We start from the raw sequence: 25,814 nt of genomic DNA, 5'->3' as shown, positions 1-25,814 counted from the left end.
AGAAGAACTATAGCAGTACACCTCCGAACAGATAAAACAGAGAGGCTGGTTCTTCTTGGAAAGAAACTTGACAGAGGTCAATGCTTCTTGGGTCAGAGAGTTTTACTGTAACTATTTCAAGACTTCCCTGGATGCAGTGCACCTCAGAGGGAAACAGATTTTGGTCACTGAGGAAGCCATTGAGGACATCCTCCACCTTCAGCCTAAATCAGATCAGCCTGACTGTTACCAAAAGGCTGAAAAGGATATGTGCTTTATGAGATTTGACTGGGATGCTGTCAAGCAGAGAATAGCCCTTGATCCTACTGTCCCATGGGTCATGGGAAAGAACACAGTGATGCCTAAGGGAATCAAGCTGATTTATCTGAATGATGAGGCTCGGCTCTGGCACCAGATTCTGAGCAACTATGTGATGCCGAGCACTCATGAGACAGAGTTGCTCGCTGCTATGATCACCCTCATCTGGTGTGTGATGGAAGGTAAGGACCTGTATCTTCCACGTTTCATCCAGTACTATATGGCCAGGGTCCATGTGAGAGGCACTCTCCCTTTCCCTTATCTGGTCACCCAGCTAGGCCGTCAAGCTGACGTGCCTTGGGAGCTTGCTGATGAAAAGCCACCTGCTGCAGACTGCAAGAAGATTATCCCTCACAGCAGGAAGTTTCAGGCTTTAGGTTACAGACCCCATTCCTCACCGGTTCTGATGAGACAGCCACACCTTCAGCTGCCCCTTCTTTATCCATTGCTGCACCAGCTACCACCATTGTACCTCCACCTGCCTCAGAGCCTATTTACCACTTCGTGCACCGCCTATTTCAGCAGCTGGACCAGATGGAGCGCCGCAACCAGCGACGATATGAGAGATCTGAGCGTCGCAACAAGCGACGCTATGAGCACCTCAAGTTGGTGATTCGATCTGGTGGCGACATCCCCTCCGAGTCTGACACACCATCAGAACCATCTGAGGAGGAGGCGGACGAGCATGAGGAGGAGACACATGCACAGAGAGAGGCTGAGCAGGCAGGCACAGAGCAGGCTGTGCCACATCACGAGGAGCCACACCAGATTCAGGCCGCAGACCCAGAGATCCCTCTACAGTCAGCACCTCCACTGCAGCAGACAGATCCTCCTACACTTATCCAGTTTGCAGACCTTCAGGCCACCACAGAGACTCCAGCAGCCCATCCTTCCGGTGATGGCACTTCTTCACACCCAGCTTGAGTGAGCATCGAGGGCGATGCTATTGTTTAAGTGTGGGGAGGTCGCCATCCCTGGCTTATTTTTTTGGTGAACCACTACAGACTCTTCTATCATATTTTGTTTATTTTTCTATATTTTTATTTTTATTTTTATTTTTTTCAATACTTGCACATTGTTCTTTTGCTGTATTTTTACTTTATTTTCGCATTTTGCACTTTAGTTTATATCTTAGACATTTAGTTTAATTTACAATTCTAAACTTATTAGTTATAGAATATGTGGATTCATTAGTATAGTTTACCCTTTTAGCATATAATAGTTTGGTTTAATTGAAAATAAAAGGAGTAAACTAGAAACTTTAGTAAATAAAAATAATCCACATACCTTGTATATATAGCATTACATGTTAGTTAGTTAACAACATTTCATCAAGGAGGAACACTAAGATTTTAAAAGCCACCCTAATATTTACATTGAGAATAATGGGAACTCTTGATTTCTACTTGCATGACATACATAACTGATATATGATTTTTGAGCTGGAGAATACACAGCCTGTGAGTTTTGAGCTTAATTGTATGGTTACATTCAAACCATAAATTTCATTCCTGTGTGTTTTGTCCTTCTTTTTCATTCTGATGTTCTTTACTTTGTTTTAATCTATATGTCCAATATAGAATATAGATACATACCAAGAGATGATTGAGGCCATCATTTGAATTTTTCCTCACTTATCCCAAAATTAGCCTACCCTTTTATATCACCCTTGTTAGCCCCCTTGAACTTTTTAATCCCCTCTTGTTCTATAACCACATTACTAGCCTTAAGCAGAAAAACAAAATTAAAATCCTGAGTTGAATCCTTGGTTAGCTTAAGATAGATATTGTGTACAATTTGAGAGTGAGAAATTTTATGGGAACATGGGATGATAGAAACAAAGTAGAAATTTAAAAAGAATAAGTTGTTTCAAAAACAAAATTTGGGAAGCATGCTCATGAGAAATCAAAACAATTGAATTACCATGTGCATAGATTCAAAAAAACAATTCTCAAATGCAAAATAAAAATCAATTCACATGGGACAAAATTAAATTTAATGCATGAGCTTGTAATACAAAGTTGGAAAGTTTGGGTAAATAGGTAAAGGAACTTTAAAATTATATAAAGTATGTATGTTAGGTGAGATCTTAGACTAATCAAGGATTCGCTTATTAGCTCACTTAGCCTTATACATATACCTTTACCTCTACCTTGGCCCCATTACAACCTTGAAAAAGACCTCATGATTTTTGTATGTCTGTATTCCATAATTGTTGATTGGTTAGATGAAGAACAAAGTTTTAGAAAGCAAGGATAGAAAAAGAATAGAGTGAATAACCCAATAAACACAAAGAAGACACCAAACTTAGGATTTTTAAAGATCAAGAAAGAACTAAGAACATGCAAATTCGAAAATTTGAAAGAAAATAACAGCATGCAATTGACACCAAACTTAAAATATGAAACTAAACTCAAATGAAAGACTCAAATTTAGTGACTCTAAACCAACAAAAATAAATTATTCCTAATCTAAGCAACAAGATAAACCATCAGTTGTCCAAACTCGAACAATCCCCGGCAACGGCGCTGATAAACCCATATTTTATGATGTATTTTGTGCTCAATTTAAGTGATTTATTCAATCCTTCACCCACTTATTCATGTAATTTGCATGGTTTTATTTTCCCTTCCTTATTATGTGATTTATGTGAAAAACATGTTTCCTATGCTCTAAAAATATTAATTTTAATTGCCCTTTACTGCCACTCGATGCCGTGACTTGTGTGTCAAGTGTTTTCAGATCTCCCAGGGTAGCAATGGCTTAGAGAACAGAAAGGAAACATACAAAAATAGAAGGAAAGCACAAAAATAGAGTTTTGAAGAAAAGGGCAGCGACGCAGACGCATGGACGACGCGGCCGCGTGCCTAGCGCGAAAAGGCAGCGACGCGAACGTGTGACTGACGCGAACGCGTGCCTTGAGCAGAACGCAAATGACGCGTACGCGTGGCCGAAGCGAACGCATAACAAGGAAAACTCCTAGATGACGCAAACGCGTGACAGACACCACGCGCAGAAACTGCAGAAAACGCTCCCAGCGATTTCTGAAACCCTTTTTGGCCCAGATCTAAGTCCAGAAAGCACAGATTAGAGGTTATAAGGTGGGGTAATGCATCCATTCATGGGGAGATCTTCCATACATCCACTTTTCATATTTTAGATGTAGTTTTTAGAGAGAGAGGTTCTCTCCTCTCTCTTAGGTTTTAGGATTAGGATTCCTCTTAAAGGATTTAGGATTTCAACTTCTTCTCAGGTTCAATATTCCTTTTACTTTATATTTTTCTTTTACTTTCAGGTACTTTAATGCTTTTATTTAATTACTTATGTTGCCAAATTGGCTTATGAACCATTCTTGTTAGGATTTTCTTTATTTAATATAAATTGAGGTATTTCAGATTTATGATTCTTATTTAGCTTTCTATATTCTTGGCTTTAATTGATTAACTGGAGACTCTTGAGTTATCAAACTTATTGTGGTTGTTAATTGTTATTTTTGCTAATTGAATTGAATTCCCCTAACTCTAGTCCTTTCTTAGGAGTTGGCTAGGACTTGAGGATCTAACTAATTAGTCCACTTGACTTTCCCTTGCTTTAGTAAAGGTTAACTAAGTGGGATTAAAACTCAATTCTCATCACCATCGATAAGGAAAACTAGGATAGGGCTTCCGAATTTTCATACCTTGCCAAGAGTTTATTTTATAGTTATTTATTTTTCTTGTCATTTAAATTATCTGTTCCTTATTTTAAAAACCCCCCAAATTACAAGACTCATAACCAATAATAAGAACACCTCCCTGCAGTTTCTTGAGAAGATGACCCAAGGTTTAAATACTTCGATTATCAATTTATTTAGGGGTTTGTTACTTGTGACAACCAAACGTTTGTACGAAAGGATTTTCTGTTGGTTTAGAAGCTATACTTACAACGCGATCATATATTTGTGAATTTCTTTACCGATAGAAAAACCGATCGTCAGGCGCCAAAAACTTGGTGCACGAAATCGCAATCACACTTTTGCAATTTCGCACAACTAACTAGCAAGTGCACTGGGTCGTCCAAGTAATACATTGTTATGCAGTAATGTAGAACAGGTTGAGGTTTTGGAGATGCTCTGTCTTCTGAATCTATGCTTTCCTACTGTCTTCTTCTTCATGCACGCAAGGTTCAAAGATGATCCTAAGATCCTAAGATGATCAAAGATGCCTAATACAATAGTAAGAGGTCCTATTTATAATAAACTAGCTACTGGGATTTACATGAGTAAGTAATTGATGCATAAATCTACTTCCGGGGCCCACTTGGTGTGTGTTTGGGCTGAGCTTAAGTGTAGCACGTGCAGAGGCCATTTGTGGAGTTGAATGCCAGTTTTGATCCATTTCTGGCGTTCAACTCTGGTTTTGGATCCTTTTCTAGCGCTGGACGCCAGATTTGGGCAGAGAGCTGGCGTTGAACGCCAGTTTACGTCATCTATTCTTGGCCAAAGTATGAACTATTATATATTGCTGGAAATCCCTGGATGTCTACTTTCCAACGCAATTGGAAGCGCGCCATTTTGAGTTCTGTAGCTCCAGAAAATCCACTTTGAGTGCAGGGAGGTCAGAATCCAACAGCATCAGCAGTCCTTCTTCAACCTCTGAATCTGATTTTTGCTCAAGTCCCTCAATTTCAGCCAGAAAATACCTGAAATCACAGAAAAACACACAAACTCATAGTAAAGTCCAGAAATGTGAATTTAACATAAAAACTAATGAAAACATCCCTAAAAGTAACTAGATCCTACTAAAAACATACTAAAAACAATGCCAAAAAGCGTATAAATTATCCGCTCATCACAACACCAAACTTAAATTGTTGCTTGTCCCCAAGCAACTGAAAATCAAATAGGATAAAAAGAAGAGAATATACTATAAATTCCAAACTATCAATGAAACAGAGCTTCAATCATATGAGCGGGACTTATAGCTTTTTGCCTCTTGAATAGTTTTGGCATCTCACTTTATCCATTGAGGTTCAGAATGATTGGCATCTATAGGAACTTCAGATTTCGAATAGTGTTATTGACTCTCCTAGTTTAGTATGATGATTCTTGAACACAGCTTCTTTATGAGTCTTGGCCGTGGCCCTAAGCACTTTGTTTTCCAGTATTACCACCGGATACATAAATGCCACAGACACATAATTGGGTGAACCTTTTCAGATTGTGACTCAGCTTTGCTAAAGTCCCCAATTAGAGGTGTCCAGGGTTCTTAAGCACACTCTTTGTTTGCTTTGGACCTTGACTTTAACCGCTCAGTCTCAAGTTTTCACTTGACACCTGCACGCCACAAGCACATGGTTAGGGACAGCTTGGTTTAGCCGCTTAGACCAGGATTTTATTCCTTTAGGCCCTCCTATCGACTGATGCTCAAAGCCTTGGGATCCTTTTTATTTGCCCTTGCCTTTTGGTTTTAAAGGTTATTGGCTTTTTCTGCTTGCTTTTTCTTTTTCTATTTTTTTTTCGCCTCTTTTTTTTTTCTGCAAGCTTTGTTCTTTGCTGCTTTTTCTTGCTTCAAGAATCATTTTTATGATTTTTCAGATTATCAAATAACATGTCTCCTAGTCATCATTCTTTCAAGAGCCAACATATTTAACATTCTTAAACAACAACTTCAAAAGACATATGCACTGTTCAAGCATACATTCAGAAAACAAGAAGCATTGTCACCACATCAATATAATTAAGCTAAGTTCAAGGATAAATTCGAAACTCATGTACTTCTTGTTCTTTTGAATTAAAACATTTTTCATTTAAGAGAGGTGATGGATTCATAGGACATTCATAACTTTAAGACAAAGTTACTAACTACTAATGATCATGTAATGAAGACACAAACATAGATAAGCACATAACATAGAAAACGAAAAACAGAAGAAATAAGAACAAGGAATGAATCCACCTTAGTGATGGTGGCGTTTCCTTCTTGAGGAACCAATGATGTCCTTAAGCTCTTCTATGTCTCTTCCTTGTCTTTGTTGCTCCTCCCTCATTGCTTTTTGATCTTCTCTTATTTCATGAAGCATGATGGAGTGCTCTTGATGTTCCACCCTTAGTTGTCCCATATTGGAACTTAATTCTTCTAGGGAGGTGTTGATGTGCTCCCAATAGTTTTGTGGAGGAAAGTGCATTTGAGGCATTTCCGGAATCTCATGGTGATGAGCTTCATACGCCTCTTGAGCTCCATGAATGGACTCTCTTGCTTGCTCCATCTTCTTCTTAGTGATGGGCTTGTCCTCTTTAATGAGGATATCTTCCTCTATGTCAATCCCAGCCGAATTGCATAGGTGGCAGATGAGGTGAGGAAAGGCTAACCTTGCCATAGTGGAAGACTTGTCAGCCACCTTGTAGAGTTCTTGAGGTATAATCTCATGAACTTCCACCTCTTCTCCAATCATGATGCTATGGATCATGATGGCCCGGTCTATAGTAACTTCAGACCGGTTGCTAGTGGGAATGATTGAGCATTGAATAAACTCCAACCATCCTCTAGCTATAGGCTTGAGGTCCAATCTTCTTAGTTGAACCGGCTTGCCTTTGGAGTCAATCTTCCATTGAGCTCCTTCTACACATATGTCCATAAGGACTTGGTCCAACCTTTGATCAAAGTTGACTCTCCTTGTGTAGGGGCGTGCGTTCTCTTCCATGTATGGCAAGTTGAACGCCAACCTCACATTTTCCGGACTAAAATCTAAGTATTTTCCCCGAACCATTGTAACATAGTTCTTCGGATTCGGGTTCCTACTTTGATCATGGTTCTTGGTGATCCATGCATTAGCATAGAACTCTTGAACCATTAGGATGCCGACTTGATGGATGGGATTTGTTAGAACTTCCCAACCTCTTCTTTGAATTTCATGTCGGATCTCCGGATACTCATTTCTTTTGAGTTTAAAAGGGACCTCAGGGATCACCTTCTTCTTGGCCACAACATCATAGAAGTGGTCTTGATGGGCTTTGGAGATGAACCTTTCCATCTCCCATGACTCGGATGTGGAAGCTTTTATCTTCCCTTTCCCTCTTCTAGAGGATTCTCCGATCTTGGGTGCCATCAATGGTAATGGAAAAACAAAAAAAGCTATGCTTTTACCACACCAAACTTAGAATATTGCTCACCCTCGAGCAATAAACAAAAGAATAGAAGAAGAAGAAGAAGAAATATGGAGAGGGAGAGGGAGATGTGGTTTCGGCCAAGGAGAGTGTAGAGGGGTGTGTTGTGTGAATTTGATGAAGAATGGAGGTCTTTATATAGGGAAGGGAGGGGGGTTAAGGTTTGGCCATATGGGTGGGTTTGGGTGGGAAATTGGTTTTGAATTTTGAAGGTAGATGGAGTTTATGAGGTAGGTTTATGGGGAAGAGGGGATGGATGTGAGTGGTGAAGAGGTGATGGGGAAGAGAGTTTGAGGTGATTGGTGAAGGGTTTTTGGGAAAGAGTGTTTATGGGGTTGTGTGAAAGAGAGTGGTGAGAAGAAGTGAGTGGAGGTAGGTGGGGATCCTGTGGGGTCCACAGATCCTGAGGTGTCAAGGCATTTACATCCCTGCACCCATTAGGCATGTAAAAATGCCTTTGTACCCAACTCTGGGCGTTCAGCGCCAGGTTGGTGGCCATTTTGGGCGTTCAACGCCCATTTGTGTGCCATTTCTGGCGTTGAACGCCAGAACCATGCCTGTTCTGGCGTTCAGCGCCCAGAAGCTGCCCATTTTGGGCGTTCAGCGCCAAAACCATGCTCTGTTCTGGCGCTGAACGCCAGACATATGCTCCTCCAGGGTGTGATTTTTCTTCTGCTGTTTTTGATTCCGTTTTCAATTTTTATATTTATTTTGTGACTCCACATGATCATGAACCTAAGAAAACATGAAAAACAATAAAAATAAGAATTAGATAAACATTGGGTTGTCTCCCAACAAGCGCTTCTTTAATGTCAATAGCTTGACAGTGGGCTCTCATGGAGCCTCACAGATGTGCAGAGCTTTGTTGAAACTCTCCAACACCAAACTTAGAGTTTGGTTGTGGCCTCCCAACACCAAACTTAGAGTTTGACTGTGGGGGCTCTGGTTGACTCTGCTTGGAGAGAAGCTTTTTCTGCTTCCTCTCCATAGTTGTAGAGGGAGATCCTTGAGTTTTAAACACAAGGGAGTCCTCATTCCATTGAAGGACTATTTCACCTCTGTCAACATCAATCACAGCTCTTGCTGTGGCCAGGAAAGGTCTTCCTAGGATGATGGATTCATCCTCTTCCTTTCCAGTATCCAGGACTATGAAATCAGTAGGTATGTAAAGGCCCTCAACCTTTACTAATACATCTTCTACTTGTCCATAAGCCTGTTTTCTTGAGCTGTCTGCCATCTCTAGTGAGATTTTAGCAGCTTGCACCCCATAGATTCCCAGTTTCTCTATTACAGAGAGGGGCATGAGGTTTATTCCTGAACCAAGGTCACACAGAGCTTTAAAGATCATAGTGCCTATGGTACATGGTATTATGAACTTTCTAGGATCCTGTCTCTTCTGAGGTAATGTTAGTTGATCCAGATCACTCAGTTCATTGATGAACAAGGGAGGTTCAACTTCCCAAGTATCAATGCCAAATAATTTGGCATTCAGCTTCATGATTGCACCAAGAAACTTGGCAGTTTGCTCTTCAGTAACATCCTCATTCTCTTCAGAAGAGGAATACTCATCAGAGCTCATGAAGGGCATAAGGAGGTTCAATGGAATCTCTATGGTCTCTAGATGAGCCACAGAGTCCTTTGGTTCCTCAGAGGGAAGCTTCTTATTGATCACTGGACGTCCCAGGAGGTCTTCCCCCTTGGGATTCACGTCCTCTCCTCTCCTCACAGGTTCGGCCATGGTGCTTATGTCAATGGCCTTGCACTCTCCTTTTGGATTCTCTTCTGTATTGCTTGGGAGAGTACTAGGAGGGATTTCAGTGATCCTTTTACTCAGCTGGCCCACTTGTGCTTCCAAGTTTCTAATGGAAGACCTTGTTTCATTCATGAAACTTACAGTGGCCTTGGACAGATCAGAGACTAAATTTGCTAAATTAGAAGTATTTTGTTCAGAGTTCTCTGTCTGTTGCTGAGTTGATGATGGAAAAGGCTTGCTATTGCTAAACCTGTTTCTTCCACCATTATTAAAGCCTTGTTGAGGCTTTTGATCCTTCCATGAGAAATTTGGATGATTTCTCCATGTTGAGTTATAGGTGTTTCCATAAGGTTCACCTAAGTAATTTACCTCTGCTATTGCAGGGTTCTCAGGATCATAGGCTTCTTCTTCAGAAGATGCCTCTTAAGTACTGTTGGATGCAGCTTGCATTCCATGCAGACTCTGAGAGATCATATTGACTTGCTGAGTCAATATTTTATTCTGAGCCAATATGGCATTCAGAGTATCAACTTCAAGAACTCCCTTCTTCATAGGCGTCCCATTACTCACAGGATTCCTTTCAGAAGTGTACATGAACTGGTTATTAGCAACCATGTCAATGAGTTCTTGAGCTTCTGCAGGCGTTTTCTTTAGGTGAATGGATCCACCTGCAGAAGTGTCCAGTGACATCTTTGATAGCTCAGATAAACCATCATAGAATATATCCAGGATGGTCCATTCTGAAAGCATGTCAGAAGGACACTTTTTGGTCAACTGTTTGTATCTTTCCCAAGCTTCATAGAGGGATTCACCTTCTTTCTGTCTGAAGGTTTGAATATCAGCTCTAAGCTTGCTCAGCTTTTGAGGAGGAAAGTACTTGGCTAAGAAAGCCGTGACCAGCTTATCCCAAGAGTTCAGGCTGTCTTTGGGTTGAGAATCCAACCATAATCTAGCTTTGTCTCTTACAGCAAAAGGGAAAAGCATGAGCCTGTAGACTTCAGGATCTACTCCATTAGTCTTAACAGTATTACATATCTGCAAGAATTCAGTTAAGAACTGAAAAGGATCTTCAGATGGAAGTCCATGAAACTTGCAGTTCTGCTACATCAGAGAAACTAACTGAGGTTTCAGCTCAAAGTTATTTACTCCAATGGCAGGAATGGAGATGCTTCTTCCATGTAAATTGGAATTAGGTGCAGTGAAGTCACCAAGCATTCTCCTTGCATTGTTGTTGGGTTCGGCTGCCATCTCCTTTACTTGTTTGAAATTTTCAATCAAGTTGTCTCTGGATTGTTGTAATTTAGCTTCTCTTCAGAGTCCTTTCAGGTTCTGGATCAGCTTCAACAAGAATGCCTTTTTCTCTGTCCCTGCTCATAAGAAAGAAGAGAGAAAAAGAAAAGAAGAGGAATCCTCTATGTCACAGTAAAGAGGATCCTTATTGTTAGTAGAAGAAAAGAAGAAGAAATTCGAACACAGATAGAGGAGGGGGTTCGAATTTGGTGATGATGTGAGGAAGAGATGTTAGTAGATGAATAAATAAATAGAATAAGATGAGAGAGAAGGAGGGAATTTTCGAAAATTATTTTTGAAAAGGAGTTAGTGATTTTTGAAAATTGGTTTTTAAAAATTGTTAGTATTTTTTTTTTCGAAAAATTTTTAAAATCAAAAATAAAAATAATTAGTTAATAAAAAAGAAATTTTTGAAAAAGAGGGAAGATATTTTCGAAAATTAGAGAGAGAGAAAGTTAGTTAGGTAGTTTTGAAAAAGTTAAGAAACAAACAAAAAGTTAGTTAGTTAGTTGAAACAACTTTTGAAAAGATAGGAAGTTAGGAAGTTAGGAAGTTAGAGAAGATATTTTGAAATCAAATTTTAAAAAAAAAAGATAAGATAAAAAGATATTTTTGAAAAGATATGATAGGAATTAGTTTTGAAAAAGATTTGATTTTTAAAATCACAATTAATGACTTGATTCACAAGAAATCACAAGATATGATTCTAGAACTTAAAGTTTGAATCTTTCTTAACAAGCAAGTAACAAACTTGAAATTTTGAATCAAAACATTAATTGTTTATGTTATTTTCGAAAATTTAATACAAAAATAAGAAAAAGATTTTTGAAAAATATTTTTGGAATTTTCGAAAATAATTAAGAATTTTGAAAAAGATTTGATTTTTGAAAAAGATTTTGAAAAAGATAAGATTTTCAAATTGAAAATTTGATTTGACTCATGAGAAACAATTTGATTTTTAAAAATTTTTGAAAAAGTCAACTCAATTTTCGAATTTGATGAGAGAAAAAGGGAAAGATATTTTTTTTATTTTTGAATTTTTATGATGAGAGACAAAAACACTAAAAAGATGCAATGCATGAAATTTTTAGATCAAAACATGTGATGCATGCAAGAATGCTATGAATGTCAAGATGAACACCAAGAACACTATGAATGTCAAGATGAACATCATGGACACAATTTTGAAAAATTTTTAATGCAAAGAAAACATGCAAGACACCAAACTTAGAATTCTTTAATGCTTAGGCACTAAGAATTCAAAAATGCATATGATAAACATGAAAAGACACAAAACAAAAAATCATCAAGATCAAACAAGAAGACTTACCAAGAACAACTTGAAGATCATGAAGAACACTATGAATGCATGATATTTTCGAAAAAAATGCAAGATGCATATGCAAGTGACACCAAACTTATAATGTGACTCAAGACTCAAACAAGAAAGAGAAAAATATTTTTTTTTATTTTTATGATTTTCTAAATTTTTTTTTTTTTTTCGAAAATTATATGAAAAGGAAAAATAAGGATTCCAAAATTTTTAACATGAATTCCAGGAATCTTGCATTCTTAGTCTAAAGCTTCAGTCCAGGAATTAGACATGGCTCACTAGCCAGCCAAGCTTTCAAAGAAAGCTCCAGTCCAAAACACTAGACATGGCCAATGGCCAGCCAAGCTTCAGCATGTAACACCAGAGTATATTGCTCTTGATAACAAATTGCTGCTCATCATTTATCAAGTATGTAACTTACCTCTGATGATTTGGAAGCCTCAATCCAAAAGAATTTAGACATGGCTTTACAGCCAGCCAGGCTTCACATGCTTCATGAAACACTAGAATTCATTCTTAAAAATTTTGAATAAATTTTTGAAAACATTTTTAATTTTTTTTCGAAAACAGATGAGAAAATTTTAGAAATATTTTTGAAAAATTTTTGAAAAGAAAACAAAAAGAAAATTACCTAATCTGAGCAACAAGATGAGCCGTCAGTTGTCCAAACTCAAACAATCCCCGGCAACGGCGCCAAAAACTTGGTGCACGAAATTGTGATGTCCAGGCTCGAACAATCCCTGGCAACGTGAGCAACTTGGTACGCGTAATCGTGATTACACTTTAATTATGTAAAATTCATGGCTCTTTCTTCCCCTGGCAATGGCGCCAATAACATGGTGCCAATACCATGGTTCACAACTTCGATACAACTAACCAGCAAGTGCACTGGGTCGTCCAAGTAATACCTTACGTGAGTAAGGGTCGAATCCCACGGAGATTGTCGGTATGAAGCAAGCTATGGTCACCTTGCAAATCTCAGTCAGGCGGATATAAAGTGATAATGGTGTTTTCGAATAGTAAATAATAGAATAGGGATAGAGGTACTTATGTAAATCATTGGTAGGAATTTCAGATAAGCGAATGGAGATGCTTTTCGTTCCTCTGAACCTCTGCTTTCCTGCTATCTTCATCCAATCAGTCTTACTCCTTTCCATGGCTGGCTTTATGTGATACATCACCACTGTCAATGGCTACTTTCGGTCATCTCTCGGGAAAATGATCCAATGCCCTGTCACGGCACGGCTAATCGTCTGGAGACATCACCCTTGTCAATGGCTTCATCTTATCCTCTCAGTGAATAATATGCTCACGCACCCTGTCACGGCACGACTATTCATCTGTCGGTTCTCGATCATGCCGGAATTGGATTTACTATCCTTTTGCGTCTGTCACTAACGCCCTACAGTCGCGAGTTAGGAGCTCGTCACAGTCATTCAATCATTGAATCCTACTCGGAATACCACAGACAAGGTTTAGACCTTCCGGATTCTCTTGAATGCCGCCATCATTCTAGCTTACACCACGAAGATTCTGGTTGGGAGATCTAAGAGATATTCATTCTAGCTTATTTCATGTAGAACGGAAGTGTTTGTCAGGCACGCGTTCATAAAGGAGAAGGATGATGAGCATCACACATAATCATCACCTTCATCACGTTCTTGGGTGCGAATGGATATCTTAGAAGAGAAATAAGAAGAATTGAATAGAAAACAGTAGTACTTTGCATTAATCTTTGAGGAACAGCAGAGCTCCACACCTTAATCTATGGAGTATAGAAACTCTCCCGTTGAAAATACATAAGTGAAGGTCCAGGCATGGCCGAGATGGCCAGCCCCCTTGGTCTAAGAACAATGCGTTCAAAGATGATCCTAAGATCCTAAGATGATCAAAGATGCCTAATACAATAGTAAGAGGTCCTATTTATAATAAACTAGCTACTAGGGTTTACATGAGTAAGTAATTGATGCATAAATCCACTTCCGGGGCCCACTTGGTGTGTGTTTGGGCTGAGCTTAAGTGTAGCACGTGCAGAGGCCATTTGTGGAGTTGAACGCCAGGTTTTGATCCATTTCTGGCGTTCAACTCTGGTTTTGGATCCTTTTCTGGCGCTGGACGCCAGATTTGGGCAGAGAGCTGGCGTTGAACGCCAGTTTACGTCGTCTATTCTTGGCCAAAGTATGGACTATTATATATTTCTGGAAATCCCTGGATGTCTACTTTCCAATGCAATTAGAAGCGCGCCATTTTGAGTTTTGTAGCTCCAGAAAATCCACTTTGAGTGCAGGGAGGTCAGAATCCAACAGCATCAGCAGTCCTTCTTCAACCTCTGAATCTGATTTTTGCTCAAGTCCCTCAATTTCAGCCAGAAAATACCTGAAATCACAGAAAAACACACAAACTAATAGTAAAGTCCAGAAATGTGAATTTAACATAAAAACTAATGAAAACATCCCTAAAAGTAACTAGATCCTACTAAAAACATACTAAAAACAATGCCAAAAAGCGTATAAATTATCCGCTCATCACACAGCAAAGCTCCTCACCCCCAACCATGGAGTTTAGAGACTCATGCCGTCAAAGATATAATATGAAACGTGTAAAGTGTCATGAGGTACAAAATGAATCACTAAAAGTAGTTTTTATAATAAACTAGTGACCTAGGGTTACAGAAAATGAGTAAGCTAGGATAGTTAGTGTAGAAATCCACTTACAGGGCCCACTTGGTATGTGCTTGGGCTGAGCATTGAAGCTTTCACATGTAGAGACTTTTCTTGGAGTTAAACACCAGCTTTTGTGCCAGTTTGGGTGTTTAACTCCAGCTTTTATGCCAGTTCTGGCGTTTTGACGCCAGAATAGGGTAGAAAGTTGGCGTTTAAACGCCAGTTTGCATCATCAAAACTCGGGCAAAGTATGATCTATTATATATTGCTGGAGATCCCAGGATGTGTACTTTCCAACACAATTGAGAGCGTGCCAATTGGGCTTCTGTAGCTCGAGAAAATCCATTTCGAGTGCAGGAGGGTCAGAATCCAACAACATCTGTAGTCCTTTTTCAGCCTCTGAATCAGATTTTTGCTCAGGTCCCTCAATTTCAGCCAGAAAATACATTAAATCACAGAAAAACATACAAACTCATAGTAAAGTCCAGAAATGTGATTTTTGAATAAAAAATAGTAAAAACATAATAAAAACTAACTAAAATATACTAAAAACATACTAAAAACAATGCCAAAAAGTGTATAAATTATCCGCTCATCAAAGAGAAGTAGATAACTAAAGTGCTAGAATAAATAAAAGTAAGAGAAAGCTAAGTTAAAATAAGATAAAATTCTGAAGCTAAAAAGAAATAAGACTAAAAACCCTAAAACCTAGAGAGAGGAGAGAGCATCTCTCTAGAAACCTACATCTAAAAGCCAAAAATGTGTGAAAGAATGAAAATTGAATGGTGAATGACCATCCAGCCCCACTCTGCAGCCTCTAATCTTCACTTTCGGGCTTGAAACTGGGCCAAAAGCAGCCCAGAAATTGCCCCCAGTGTTTTCTGTTTACTGAGGCACGTGACGCTTTGTCACGCGTACGCGTCAGCCACGCGTACGTGTCGCTTGGACTTTGCAAGTTCACGCGTACGCATCAGTGGATGCTGTACTTGGTCACCCGCACGCCTCATCCATGCGTACGCGTCGTGACCAGCTTCTCAAATCCTTAATTTCTTGTGTTCCTTCCACTTTTGTATGCTTCCTTTCCATCCTCTAAGTCATTCCTGCCCTATAAACCCTGAAAATACTTAACTAACATATCACCGCATCGAATGGTAATAAGAGATGATTAAAAATTAGCGATTTTAAGGCCTAAGAAGCATGTTTTCCATCATAGTACAAAATTAGGAAGGAAACTTAAAATCATGTAATTTACATGAATAAGTGTGAGAATAGTTGACAAAATCCACTCAATCTAATAAAAAATAAACCATAAAATAGTGGTTTATCAAGATGCAGATGAAGATGTATGATAATTATCATTATTTTGAGAGTTTGAGGAAGACGTAGATTGAGATGCATGATTGACACCATGAGATGAAATGCTAAAGTCAGAATCATTTATTTCAAGTCCTAATTGTGGAGGATTCTCAGGTGGATCTATGTTATCAGTCCCAAAATGTGTATAATTCTCAACAGGAGGTGCAGATATATGAGTGATATGTTGATAATTTGGTGATCAATGATGGCTGTAATTAAACAAATCTTCAGATCTATGAGAATTGTTTGTGTGATTTGAGTTCTTGTCAATGAAAAGAAAATGATTTTCATAGAAAATAACATTTCTTGAAAGAAATATTTTTCTTGATGGTAATTCTAATAAAAGATAGCCCTTAGTTTCTGCTTGATAACCCAGAAAACAACATTTCGAAGCCCTAGCATCTAGCTTAGTCCTTTTTGAAGTTACAGTACTTGTATAGGCAAGACAGCGAAAGGTTTTCAGATGTGAAATATCAGGTAATTTTGAATAAAGAACTTCATATGGAGAAGAATTTTTGAAAATAACACTAGGAAAATGGTTGATGAGGTGTATAGCATGCTTAACAGCATAGCTCCGAAAACACTTTGGAATGTTTGAATGAAACATAATGTTGCGGCTAATTTGTAATATGTGTTGATGTTTTCGTTCCACAATTCCATTTTGTTGAGGTGTCTCAACACAAGAGGTTTGATGTTCAATTCCATTAGAATTGTAAAAAGAAAGCATCTTAAATTCTGGTCCATTATCTTATCTGATGGCTTTAACAGATTTTTCAAATTGGGTTTTAACTAGTTGAACAAAAGATTTAATCAAGTTTGATGTTTCAACCTTATGTTTCATAAAAAAAATCCATGTGAATCTACTTTTATCATCAATAACCATTAAAAATATTTATGACCATTAGTAAATGGAGTTCTCAAAGGCCCCCAAATATCCATATGAAGCAAATCAAAACAATTGGTTGTCTTACTAGAGCTTAAAGGAAATGGAAGCTTCTTTTGTTTACCAAAATGACAAGCATCACAAGAAATTTTATTGAAATTCAAATCACAATATGTAAGATTGTATTTTTGTTTCATTACAGCAAGCCTATCCTCTATTCCTATGATGTTGTTTGTGGTGTAGGAGCCATTTGGAAGCCTAACTATAATTGTGCAAATATGATGCTAAGTGTCAAAATCTTAAAGATAATATGATACATGGTCAGTGGCCCCTGTATCAATTATCCAAGACTTTGACTTTTCTGTTTCATCGCCACTTCTCTCAGCCAAAACATGTGACTTAAAATGCAATAGTTGAATCACTCGGTTACCTTTACTTCTCATTGCTGGAGTTTGGCCAACTATTTGGTTAGTGCTGTGGATGGACTATAGCTCATTGCGCTGAAGAATGGCTAGTAAAGCGATCTTCTAATCTTGAGTGAATTCCAAGCATTGCTCGTCACTTCTTTGCTGCTTCTGATCTGTACTGTCTTCATCAGCATGTTCATCAGTGGCTGCATAATTGAATGTTGTAGCACCACCACTATTATATCTCTCCTTCAGATGTGGTGGCAGACCATGTTTCCTATAGCAAACATCTATTGTGTGTTCAAGCTTTCCACAATATGTGCAAACAATTTTTCCTCTACCCGAACCTTTGCCTCCATATGTTCTGCTCTTTCTTCTGCCTAGTCGATTAGCAGCAACAATATCACTCTTAGTAGAATCTGATCCTTTGTTGGAGGTGGTTCCTTATGGAGATTTGGGTTGTGCAATATTGAGAAGCATCTGAGATTCTTCTCCATGAAAGCCAAGTTGCCTTTCTTGCTGTGTGAGTAAGGCAAAAGTAGAATCAAGATTGGATAGTGGCTCCATCATCATGATCTGTGAACGTATAGTTGAGAATTGATCATTTAACTCCATAGAAATTTTACCACACATCCCTCAGATCTATATGCTTGAATAACTCCAAGACCACAGGAGCATCTTGAAGTGCATTCACAAATAGGTACTGGCTGAAAACTCTCTAATTCCTCCCATAATGATCTTAATTTTGTGAAATAAGTAGTAATAGAAAGATCTCTTTGCTTGGCAGCATACAATTCTTCCTTCAATTCAGCGATTCTGAACCTATCACCATGATAGTATCTTCTTCGTAATTCACTCCAAATCTCATAAGCTAGATTATTCCACATTACACTTCGTGAAATATCTGGACTCAGAGACAAGTTAATCCAACCTACAACATAAGTGTTGCAACATTTCCATTGCTTAAACAGAGGATCAGATTCAAGTGGTTTCGTAATCGTTCCATCAACAAAGTCAAATTTGTTTTTAGATTGTAGAGCTAAAGTCAATGCTCTACTCCAGTCACCATAATTTGATCCATTCATAATTATAGGAGTTATAGGAATACTGGGATTTTCAGACTGATGAATAAAGTAAGGACTGGTCTGATTAATGCTTGGGTTTGAGGTTCCATTGTTGCGTCCAAGCTGAGCTGAGATTTAGTTGAGAAGAGCAGCTACAGATTCGGCCGGATGAGGAGTAGTTTCAAACAGAAGTCAAGTAAACTGATTCAAGTTAGCCCAATCCCACTAAAAGAGCCTGGGTTCATTTTCGATTCTGGGTTGTTAGCATCCATGTTTTAGGATTCGCAGATTTGAGAGCCAATCTACGAGCAATAAGAAAAATTGAAAAATCACGTCCTCGATCTTTGATCTTCGAGCACTCTCATTACACACCACCTCGATCCACGCTTACCGCACCATATTGAAAGTGAGCTCAGAGAGGTGTTTCTTCGTGTGTCCTCATAGAGCTGAGAGAGAGATGAAAGAGAGAAGAAGAAGAAATTTGGTAAAGGTGATTTTTTGAATGAATGAACCTCAAGGAATATACAAGCTACAGTACCTATTTGTACAATGTACAATTATTTTTGTTTTCACTTCTAACAAACTCTATCAGAAATTACCAATTACAGCTATGATCCTATAATTACAAATCTACCCTCTAACAATATCAAGTTTGTTACAATCAGAATTAACTATGAATGTGTGTAACAGCCCAGACCACCCGCTAGCATGATATTGTCTGCTTTGGCACACAAGGCCTCACGGTTGTTGCCTTTGACGATAGGGATGATAGCCAAAGCCCCCCACACTCACTCGTCAAAAAGCGTCATGCTAGGGAGAGGTATCCACACCCTTATAAGGCATGCTTCGTTTCCCCTCCCCAACCGATGTGGGATCTTACAATCCACCCCCCTAAGGGAGTCCAGCGCCCTCGCTGGCACATCGATCCGGGTTCTGGCTCTGATACCATCTGTAACAGCCCAGACCACCCGCTAGCATGATATTGTCCGCTTTGGCACACAAGGCCTCACGGTTTTGCCTTTGACGATAGGGATGATAGCCAAAGCCCCCCACACTCACTCGTCAAAACGCATCATGCTAAGGAGAGGTATCCACACCCTTATAAGGCATGCTTCGTTCCCCTCCCCAACCGATGTGGGATCTTACAATGTGCAATTAATAACTAAAAGTAATTAATAGCAGAATTAGTTATGTAATAATGTACAAAGACTTGAAGGTATAATATTATATTAGTTAAGTGAAAAATATTAATAAACTAAATAATTGAGATATAAATCTATCACATAGTGAAAAATAATATATATATATAATACACTAAATTATACAATATTTTTTATTTATTTAAATACATATCTCATATATAAACATAGTTCTTAAAATTTTTTGGGGAGACCGAAGTCACTACTCGCTCCTTCTAAATCCGTCTCCAATAGAAGTGTAGAACTTAGGCCTTATAATCTTAAACCTCAAACCTTAAGTTTCTTCGTGTGTCCTCATAGAGTTGAGAGAGAGAGAGATGAACAAGAGAAGAAGAAGGAATTTGGTAAAGGTGATTTTTTGAATTAATGAACCTCAAGGAATATACAAGCTACAGTACCTATTTGTACAATGTACAATTGATTTTGTTTCCACTTCTAACAAACTCTATCAAAAATTACCAATTACAGCTATGATTCTATAATTACAAATCTACTCTCTAACAATATCAAGTTTGTCATAATCAGAATTAACTATGAATGTGCAATTAATAACTAATAGCAGTTAATAGTAAAATTAGTTATGTGATAATGTACAAAGACTTGAAGGTATAATATCATATTAGTTAAGTGAAAAATATTAATAAACTAAATAATTGAGATATAAATCTATCACAGTGAAAAACTATATATATATATATATATATATATATATATATATATATATATATATATATATATACACTAAATTATACAATATTATTTATTTATTTAAATACATATCTCAATATATAAACATAGTTCTTTAAATTATTTGGGAAGACTGAAATCACTACTCCCTCCTTCTAAATCCGTCCCCAGTAGAAGTGTAGAACTTAGGCCTTGTAATCTTAAACCTCAAACCTTAAGTTTCACAGTTGTGTTCCCAGATTAAAACTTCTATGGTGATTTTAAGTACTTTTCTACCGAGTGAACAACTAACTCAATGATTTAGTATCTTGATTAGATCGATTAACTATTTAACTTTGATAACTATGTAAATAAGTGAATATATGTTGAATAAAATGAGTGAAATTCGTTGCGAGTGCACACCCTCTTTACAAAAAGAAAATGTATAATGTTTCACTTTCTAATTTTTTGTATAAATAACAAGCCTGCCTGTTTTTGTTGAACATCAAAGAACTGACTTAGAGTCTTGGATCTAAGATACATACTTGCTTTGCTGTCTTTATCCTTTGTTTATGGCTAGTTGTGTCTTGTGTGTACTCTATACTCGGATCCATATTTTTGCATATACAAATTGCATTATTATATTTTCTAACAATTTTGATGCACACGCAACGTTATGATGAGATAACTAAGTCAAACAAAAAGAGTAAAACAAATGACTTAACGATTCAATAAAGCCTTAAAAATCCGTGAATTGTTATATTATTTTCTTGGATATTGACAAAAAACAATTTCCTACAAGTTTTCCAAAACGATGCACAGAGTAGGTATAATTTGATAATATAAAAATTAAACAAGGTAAGTGGTATTAGAAAAATCGCAAATGGAAGTGTCTTCGATTAATCATTACTATTAGTTTTAGTTAAATTTGTTTGTCTAGTTGGTTTCAGTGTAGTACCGAGAGAGAAGGGAGAATTTGAATGAGGACAAAATTAAAAGAATAGGTCAAATTCATCCTGAGTTTTTAGTATTAAAAATATATTTAAGTTACTTATTTCTTCAAAATTTGGACACATTGATTTTTTTTTTTAATGTCTCATTTTAAAAATTTTTTTATGTATGCATTCATATTAACCAGGTTAATATAACGAGAGTCACGTTTAATTTTTTTATTGGGTGTAACAGACCCAAGTAAACATGAGGAATCGATATGTCCAAATTTTAAAAAGGTTAAAAATTTAAATTTATTTTCAAATTTTCGAAAACTTAAAAGTCTGCGAATAAAAAAGAGCCTGTTTGTCAATTTTTTGCAAAAATTAATTGAGGAAGAAGTGATCAAGTCACATGGTAAGTAAATAAAGAACGCTTCACTCTAAACTCTAGTTCAAAAAACAAGCTAAGAGTGAGTGTCATATGCAAAGAAGAGAGAAGAAAATGGAGATAGAGAAGAGCAACGACAACAATGAATTTTTCAGAGATGAACAGCAAGAGAGTGGCTGCAACAGAAAACAAAAGCGAAAAGGAGGCCTCCGAACATTGCCTTTTATCTTCTGTAAGCCACTAAGCCGGCTACTACTTTCTTATAAAATTGAAGATGTTAATTTTGATTGGCTTATGTGGTATGCATGATGCAGCAAACGAATTTTGCGATAGATTTGCGGTGGCGGGATTTAATGGTAACTTGATAAGTTACCTGACACAAGTGATGAACATGCCATTGGTATCTGCATCCAACATACTAACAATAATTGGTGGAACATCGAGCTTCACTCCTCTCCTTGGTGCTCTCATTGCTGAGTCCTTTGCTGGTCAGTATTGGACTATCACTGCCGCTTCCCTCATCTATCAACTGGTTCGATTTCTTATTATCAACTACTTCTCTTTCTGTATTCATCATTGCACTCATTCTAAGCTATTTTAGTTTTAGAAACGTTGGCTGTGTATTTTAGTTCAAATATAATACTACAAGTATTTTACATTTTGCAAAGGTAGATGAGACGTAAATTTATATTTAAGATAGTATATTCTTATTCATAAGATTACAGCTTAAATATTGTTTTGTATACCTTGTCATCGCGTACCTTAAATATTGTTTTCACTAAGGGATTGATTTTCACCACTCTGTCTGCTATACTTCCACATACACGGCCTCCACCATGTCCAAAACAAGTGAACTGCCAAGAAGCCACATCCTCACAACTATGGATACTATACATGTCTCTACTCCTCACATCTCTTGGCTCAGGTGGCATTAGACCCTGTGTTTTGCCATTCTTAGGAGACCAATTTGACATACCAAAAAAGGTGTGGAATCTAGAAATGGAACATCTTCAATTGGTACTTCTTTGGCTTGGGTTTGGCGTCTCTAACTGCTTTAACCATTGTGGTTTACATCCAAGACAACACTGGGTGGGGTTGGGGATTTGGCATACCAACAATTGTTATGCTATTTTCTATTCTTGCATTTGTGCTGGGGTCACCACTCTATAGGAATGTGAAACCAAAGGGAAGCCCTTTGGTTCGTTTGGTGCAAGTGATTGTGGCAGCTATAAGGAAGAGGAAAGAGGATTTGCCTAATGATCCTAACCTTTTCTACCAAAATAAGGAGCTTGATGCTCCTATTTCATTGGAAGGAAGACTTCAACACACAGATCAATATAAGTAAGTCAAATTGATAACTATTTGGTTCTTTTGGTTTAATTCAAAAATCTGAAATTAAAGAACAAGTAGGTGCAGACGTGCAGTTTGGTTACTAAGTTAGTATTGCAATAATGACAAAAAAATTCGTAACGAAATTTAGACGTCAACTCTTGCCACTCATTTTGATACAAAATCCAAAACCAATGGTGAGATATCTAGTGACGAGAAAAATCTTTTTGGTGAGGACTGAAATTGGGTAAAGAATGAAGATTGTAACTAAATCCTTTGAGAAAATTGTACATTGCACATGATATCTTTATTTTTATTATTTTTTTAGATTAGAAAAAGAATAATCTTCACTCTTTATCAAATGTTACTCTTCATCATAGTATTACCTTTTATGAGTTATGTTATTATTGTTATATACCTAAAACAAAGTGTTTTAGATTTTATATTGAGAGTGCTAAGAGGCCAATCCTTTTAATGGAAAAATAAAAAAGAAAATAACTAGTGTTGACTTAAATACCAGACATATAGTCACCAAAAAAAAAAAATACCAGACATATAAAAAGAAAAAATTTTGGTTACCGGATATTTTTCTTTTAAATTATCATTCACTAATATAGTTACATTATAAAACGTTTTAAGACACTAAGTCAAGATAAACATTATTGTTAATGTAACAATAAATAACTAAATATATGTAATAAGATTTTATAATACATTACATACAAATGAAATCAAAGAGTAATCTCTCTTGGAAATTTACAGATGGTTGGACAGAGCTACAATTGTGACAGAAGAAGAAGCTAGAGATCTAAATTCAGCACCAAACCTATGGAAACTAGCCACTGTCCACAGAGTTGAGGAACTAAAATCCATCATTAAAATCATTCCAATTTCTTCAACAGGGATCTTGCTCATAACAGCTTCATCTCATCTTCCAAGCTTTGTAATCCAACAAGCTCGAACAATGAACCGCCACCTCTCTCACTCATTCCAAATCTCCCCAGCAAACATGTCAGTATTCAGCGTCATAACCATGATGGCCGGAGTAGCTCTCTATGACGTCCTCTTCGTCCCCCTCGTCCGCCGCTTCACAAAAAATCCTACAGGAATCACATGCATACAGAGAATGGGAATAGGATTCATGATTAACATTGTGGCCACAGCTATCTCAGCACCGGTCGAAGTCAAAAGAAAAGAAATTGCTTCACAACATAACTTGTTGGATGATCCAACTGCTATTATTCCAATAAGTGTGTTTTGGTTGGTACCTCAGTATTGTTTGCATGGTTTGGCTGATGTTTTTATGTCTGTTGGACTCTTTGAATTTCTCTATGATCAATCACCTGAGAGCATGAGAAGTAGTGCTACTGCTATATATTGCATAGTTATAGCAATTGGGAGCTATGTTGGTACATTTTTGGTGACATTAGTTCATAAGTATAGTGGCAAAAATGAGAAGAATTGGTTGCCTGATAGGAACCTTAATAGGGGTAGATTAGAGTATTATTACTTGCTTGTTAGTGGGGTTCAAGTTTTAAATTTAATTTATTTTGTAATTTGTGTTAGATTCTATACTTATAAACCTGTGGAAGAAAATATTAGCGAAATCAACAATAAGGGAGAAGATTTAGAACAAAATGGTGAAAAATTATTATTGGAGAAACCAAAAGGAGATAAGGATGATCAAAACAAGAGTCTTAGCCAAAAGTAATGTATTTGTGATCATCTTGGCAGAAGCTGGTTAGAGATTAGTATTGTTATTGCATTCCTTGAATGTTCAATTCTCTAATACTTTGCTCATGTAAGCATAAGCTGGAATATTTAATTTGAGTATATATATATGATCACGAATGTTATGTGTGCGTTGTGTCTGAGAAGCACATCTATATCACCTACACCTTTTCCTAATAGGAAGAACAGTTAAGGTTAACAACTGACAGATTCGGCAGTAATGAAGCAGAATTTGGTTCGGGAAATGGTGGCAAGAGTGTGAGGTTGCAGAGCAATGCTTGTGAGGAATAAGCTATGGAATTGAAATTATGATTAATCTCAAGGAATAACCCACATGCGGCATAGTTTATATACTCCAGCTCTAAGCTTTACCAAGGAAAGAAGGGATACAAAGATGATGAGAACAATAATGGAGGGGAAACAAGCAAAAAAATAAAAAAATAAAAATTAACAAACCTATAGTAAATCAAACCAGTACAGGTTATAGTTACATGTTAACCAATTAGGCAACATACTGCGTACCGGTTAGCGTGTACCGATTCGCGATTCATCTGCTTATCAAAACACCTTAGATCACCTAACGGAACCACTATGATTGCGAACTAGTTCACTTGTATGCATCGTCAATAGAAACAATAATAATATTGGTTTTCGATAATTCGATTAAGAGATTAATCCACATATACAGTAAAGTAACAATTATGTCCCTCAAAATTTCGACTTCGAATAAATTAGTCCTTAAAAAAAATATATCAATTTAGTCTTTTAAAATAGTAAATGGTGGACACATGATGTTCTTCTATCAATTCATCAACTAAAACTTGACAATAATGCTTATATATACAGTTAATTACTCTGATATGTCTATTTATAAAAAATAGTCATATAGATAATAACTTTTAAAATAAAACTTTACTTATTTTAATAGAATTTATGATAAATAAAAAATAGTTAATAAATAATATATAAAAACTCAAGAGATAAATTTTATTTTACATTATTTATTAACAGAATAACATATATAGCCACTATTTATTATCTTAAAAGATTTAATTGATATTTTTTTTTCTTCAAAAATAAATTAATCAAAAATTAATATCTTTAAGAATCTAATTATTATTTTACTCCCACTTATAATTGAAGAAAGCAAACCCACAACGGAGAGTGGACAGAGAAGATGTTTCCACTTTGGACTTTGGTGTTTTTTATTTGAAAACGATAAAAAAGTTGCAAAAATTTATTAGAAGTAGGAATTAAGAGTAGGAGTATATGAATATAGGTAAAGTGTATTCTACAATTTACAATTACCTATGCACTTTTTCATTGGATGACACGGGAATAAGGAAAATTATTGCTAAAAGTCATTCACAAAATACAAT

The 25,814-nt window shown here is 36.9% G+C and overlaps 2 protein-coding genes and 1 non-coding gene across 3 annotated transcripts; 2 read left to right on the top strand and 1 right to left on the bottom strand.

Moving 5' to 3' along the window:
• Positions 1 to 9,938: 9,938 nt before the first annotated feature.
• On the top strand, positions 9,939 to 10,046 carry LOC112760339 (small nucleolar RNA R71). Its single transcript, XR_003180785.1, has one exon. It is a non-coding gene; the product is annotated as a small nucleolar RNA R71 (small nucleolar RNA).
• A 7,200-nt stretch (positions 10,047 to 17,246) lies between these two features.
• On the bottom strand, positions 17,247 to 18,211 carry LOC140180172 (uncharacterized). The gene is made up of 2 exons (XM_072220598.1): positions 17,758 to 18,211; positions 17,247 to 17,506 (listed from the first exon to the last, which is right to left on the bottom strand). Exons 1-2 carry the CDS (start codon positions 18,209 to 18,211, stop codon positions 17,247 to 17,249), a joined length of 714 nt encoding a protein of 237 aa, XP_072076699.1.
• A 3,165-nt stretch (positions 18,212 to 21,376) lies between these two features.
• LOC114924080 (protein NRT1/ PTR FAMILY 3.1-like) lies at positions 21,377 to 24,734 on the top strand. Its single transcript, XM_029294062.2, has 3 exons — positions 21,377 to 21,607; positions 21,690 to 22,716; positions 23,467 to 24,734. The coding sequence occupies exons 2-3, from the start codon at positions 22,499 to 22,501 to the stop codon at positions 24,413 to 24,415; spliced, it is 1,167 nt and encodes a 388-aa protein (XP_029149895.1). The 5' UTR covers positions 21,377 to 21,607; positions 21,690 to 22,498; the 3' UTR covers positions 24,416 to 24,734.
• Positions 24,735 to 25,814: the final 1,080 nt, after the last annotated feature.

This window comes from Arachis hypogaea, chromosome 16 (assembly GCF_003086295.3).
Source record: "Arachis hypogaea cultivar Tifrunner chromosome 16, arahy.Tifrunner.gnm2.J5K5, whole genome shotgun sequence".
Lineage (NCBI taxonomy): Eukaryota > Viridiplantae > Streptophyta > Magnoliopsida > Fabales > Fabaceae > Arachis > Arachis hypogaea.
The sequence above is the reverse complement of the archived record's forward strand: the minus strand, read 5'-3'. Positions and strand labels throughout refer to the sequence as shown.

Coding starts and splice junctions, on each gene's coding strand:
- LOC114924080 (XM_029294062.2), top strand. CDS start 22,499: ATGCTATTTTCTATTCTTGCATTTGTGCTGGGGTCACCACTCTATAGG. Junction 22,717..23,466: donor CAACACACAGATCAATATAA/GTAAGTCAAATT, acceptor GGAAATTTACAG/ATGGTTGGACAGAGCTACAA.
- LOC140180172 (XM_072220598.1), bottom strand. CDS start 18,211: ATGAATGGATCAAATTATGGTGACTGGAGTAGAGCATTGACTTTAGCT. Junction 17,507..17,757: donor AGCATATAGATCTGAGGGAT/GTGTGGTAAAAT, acceptor CTAATCGACTAG/GCAGAAGAAAGAGCAGAACA.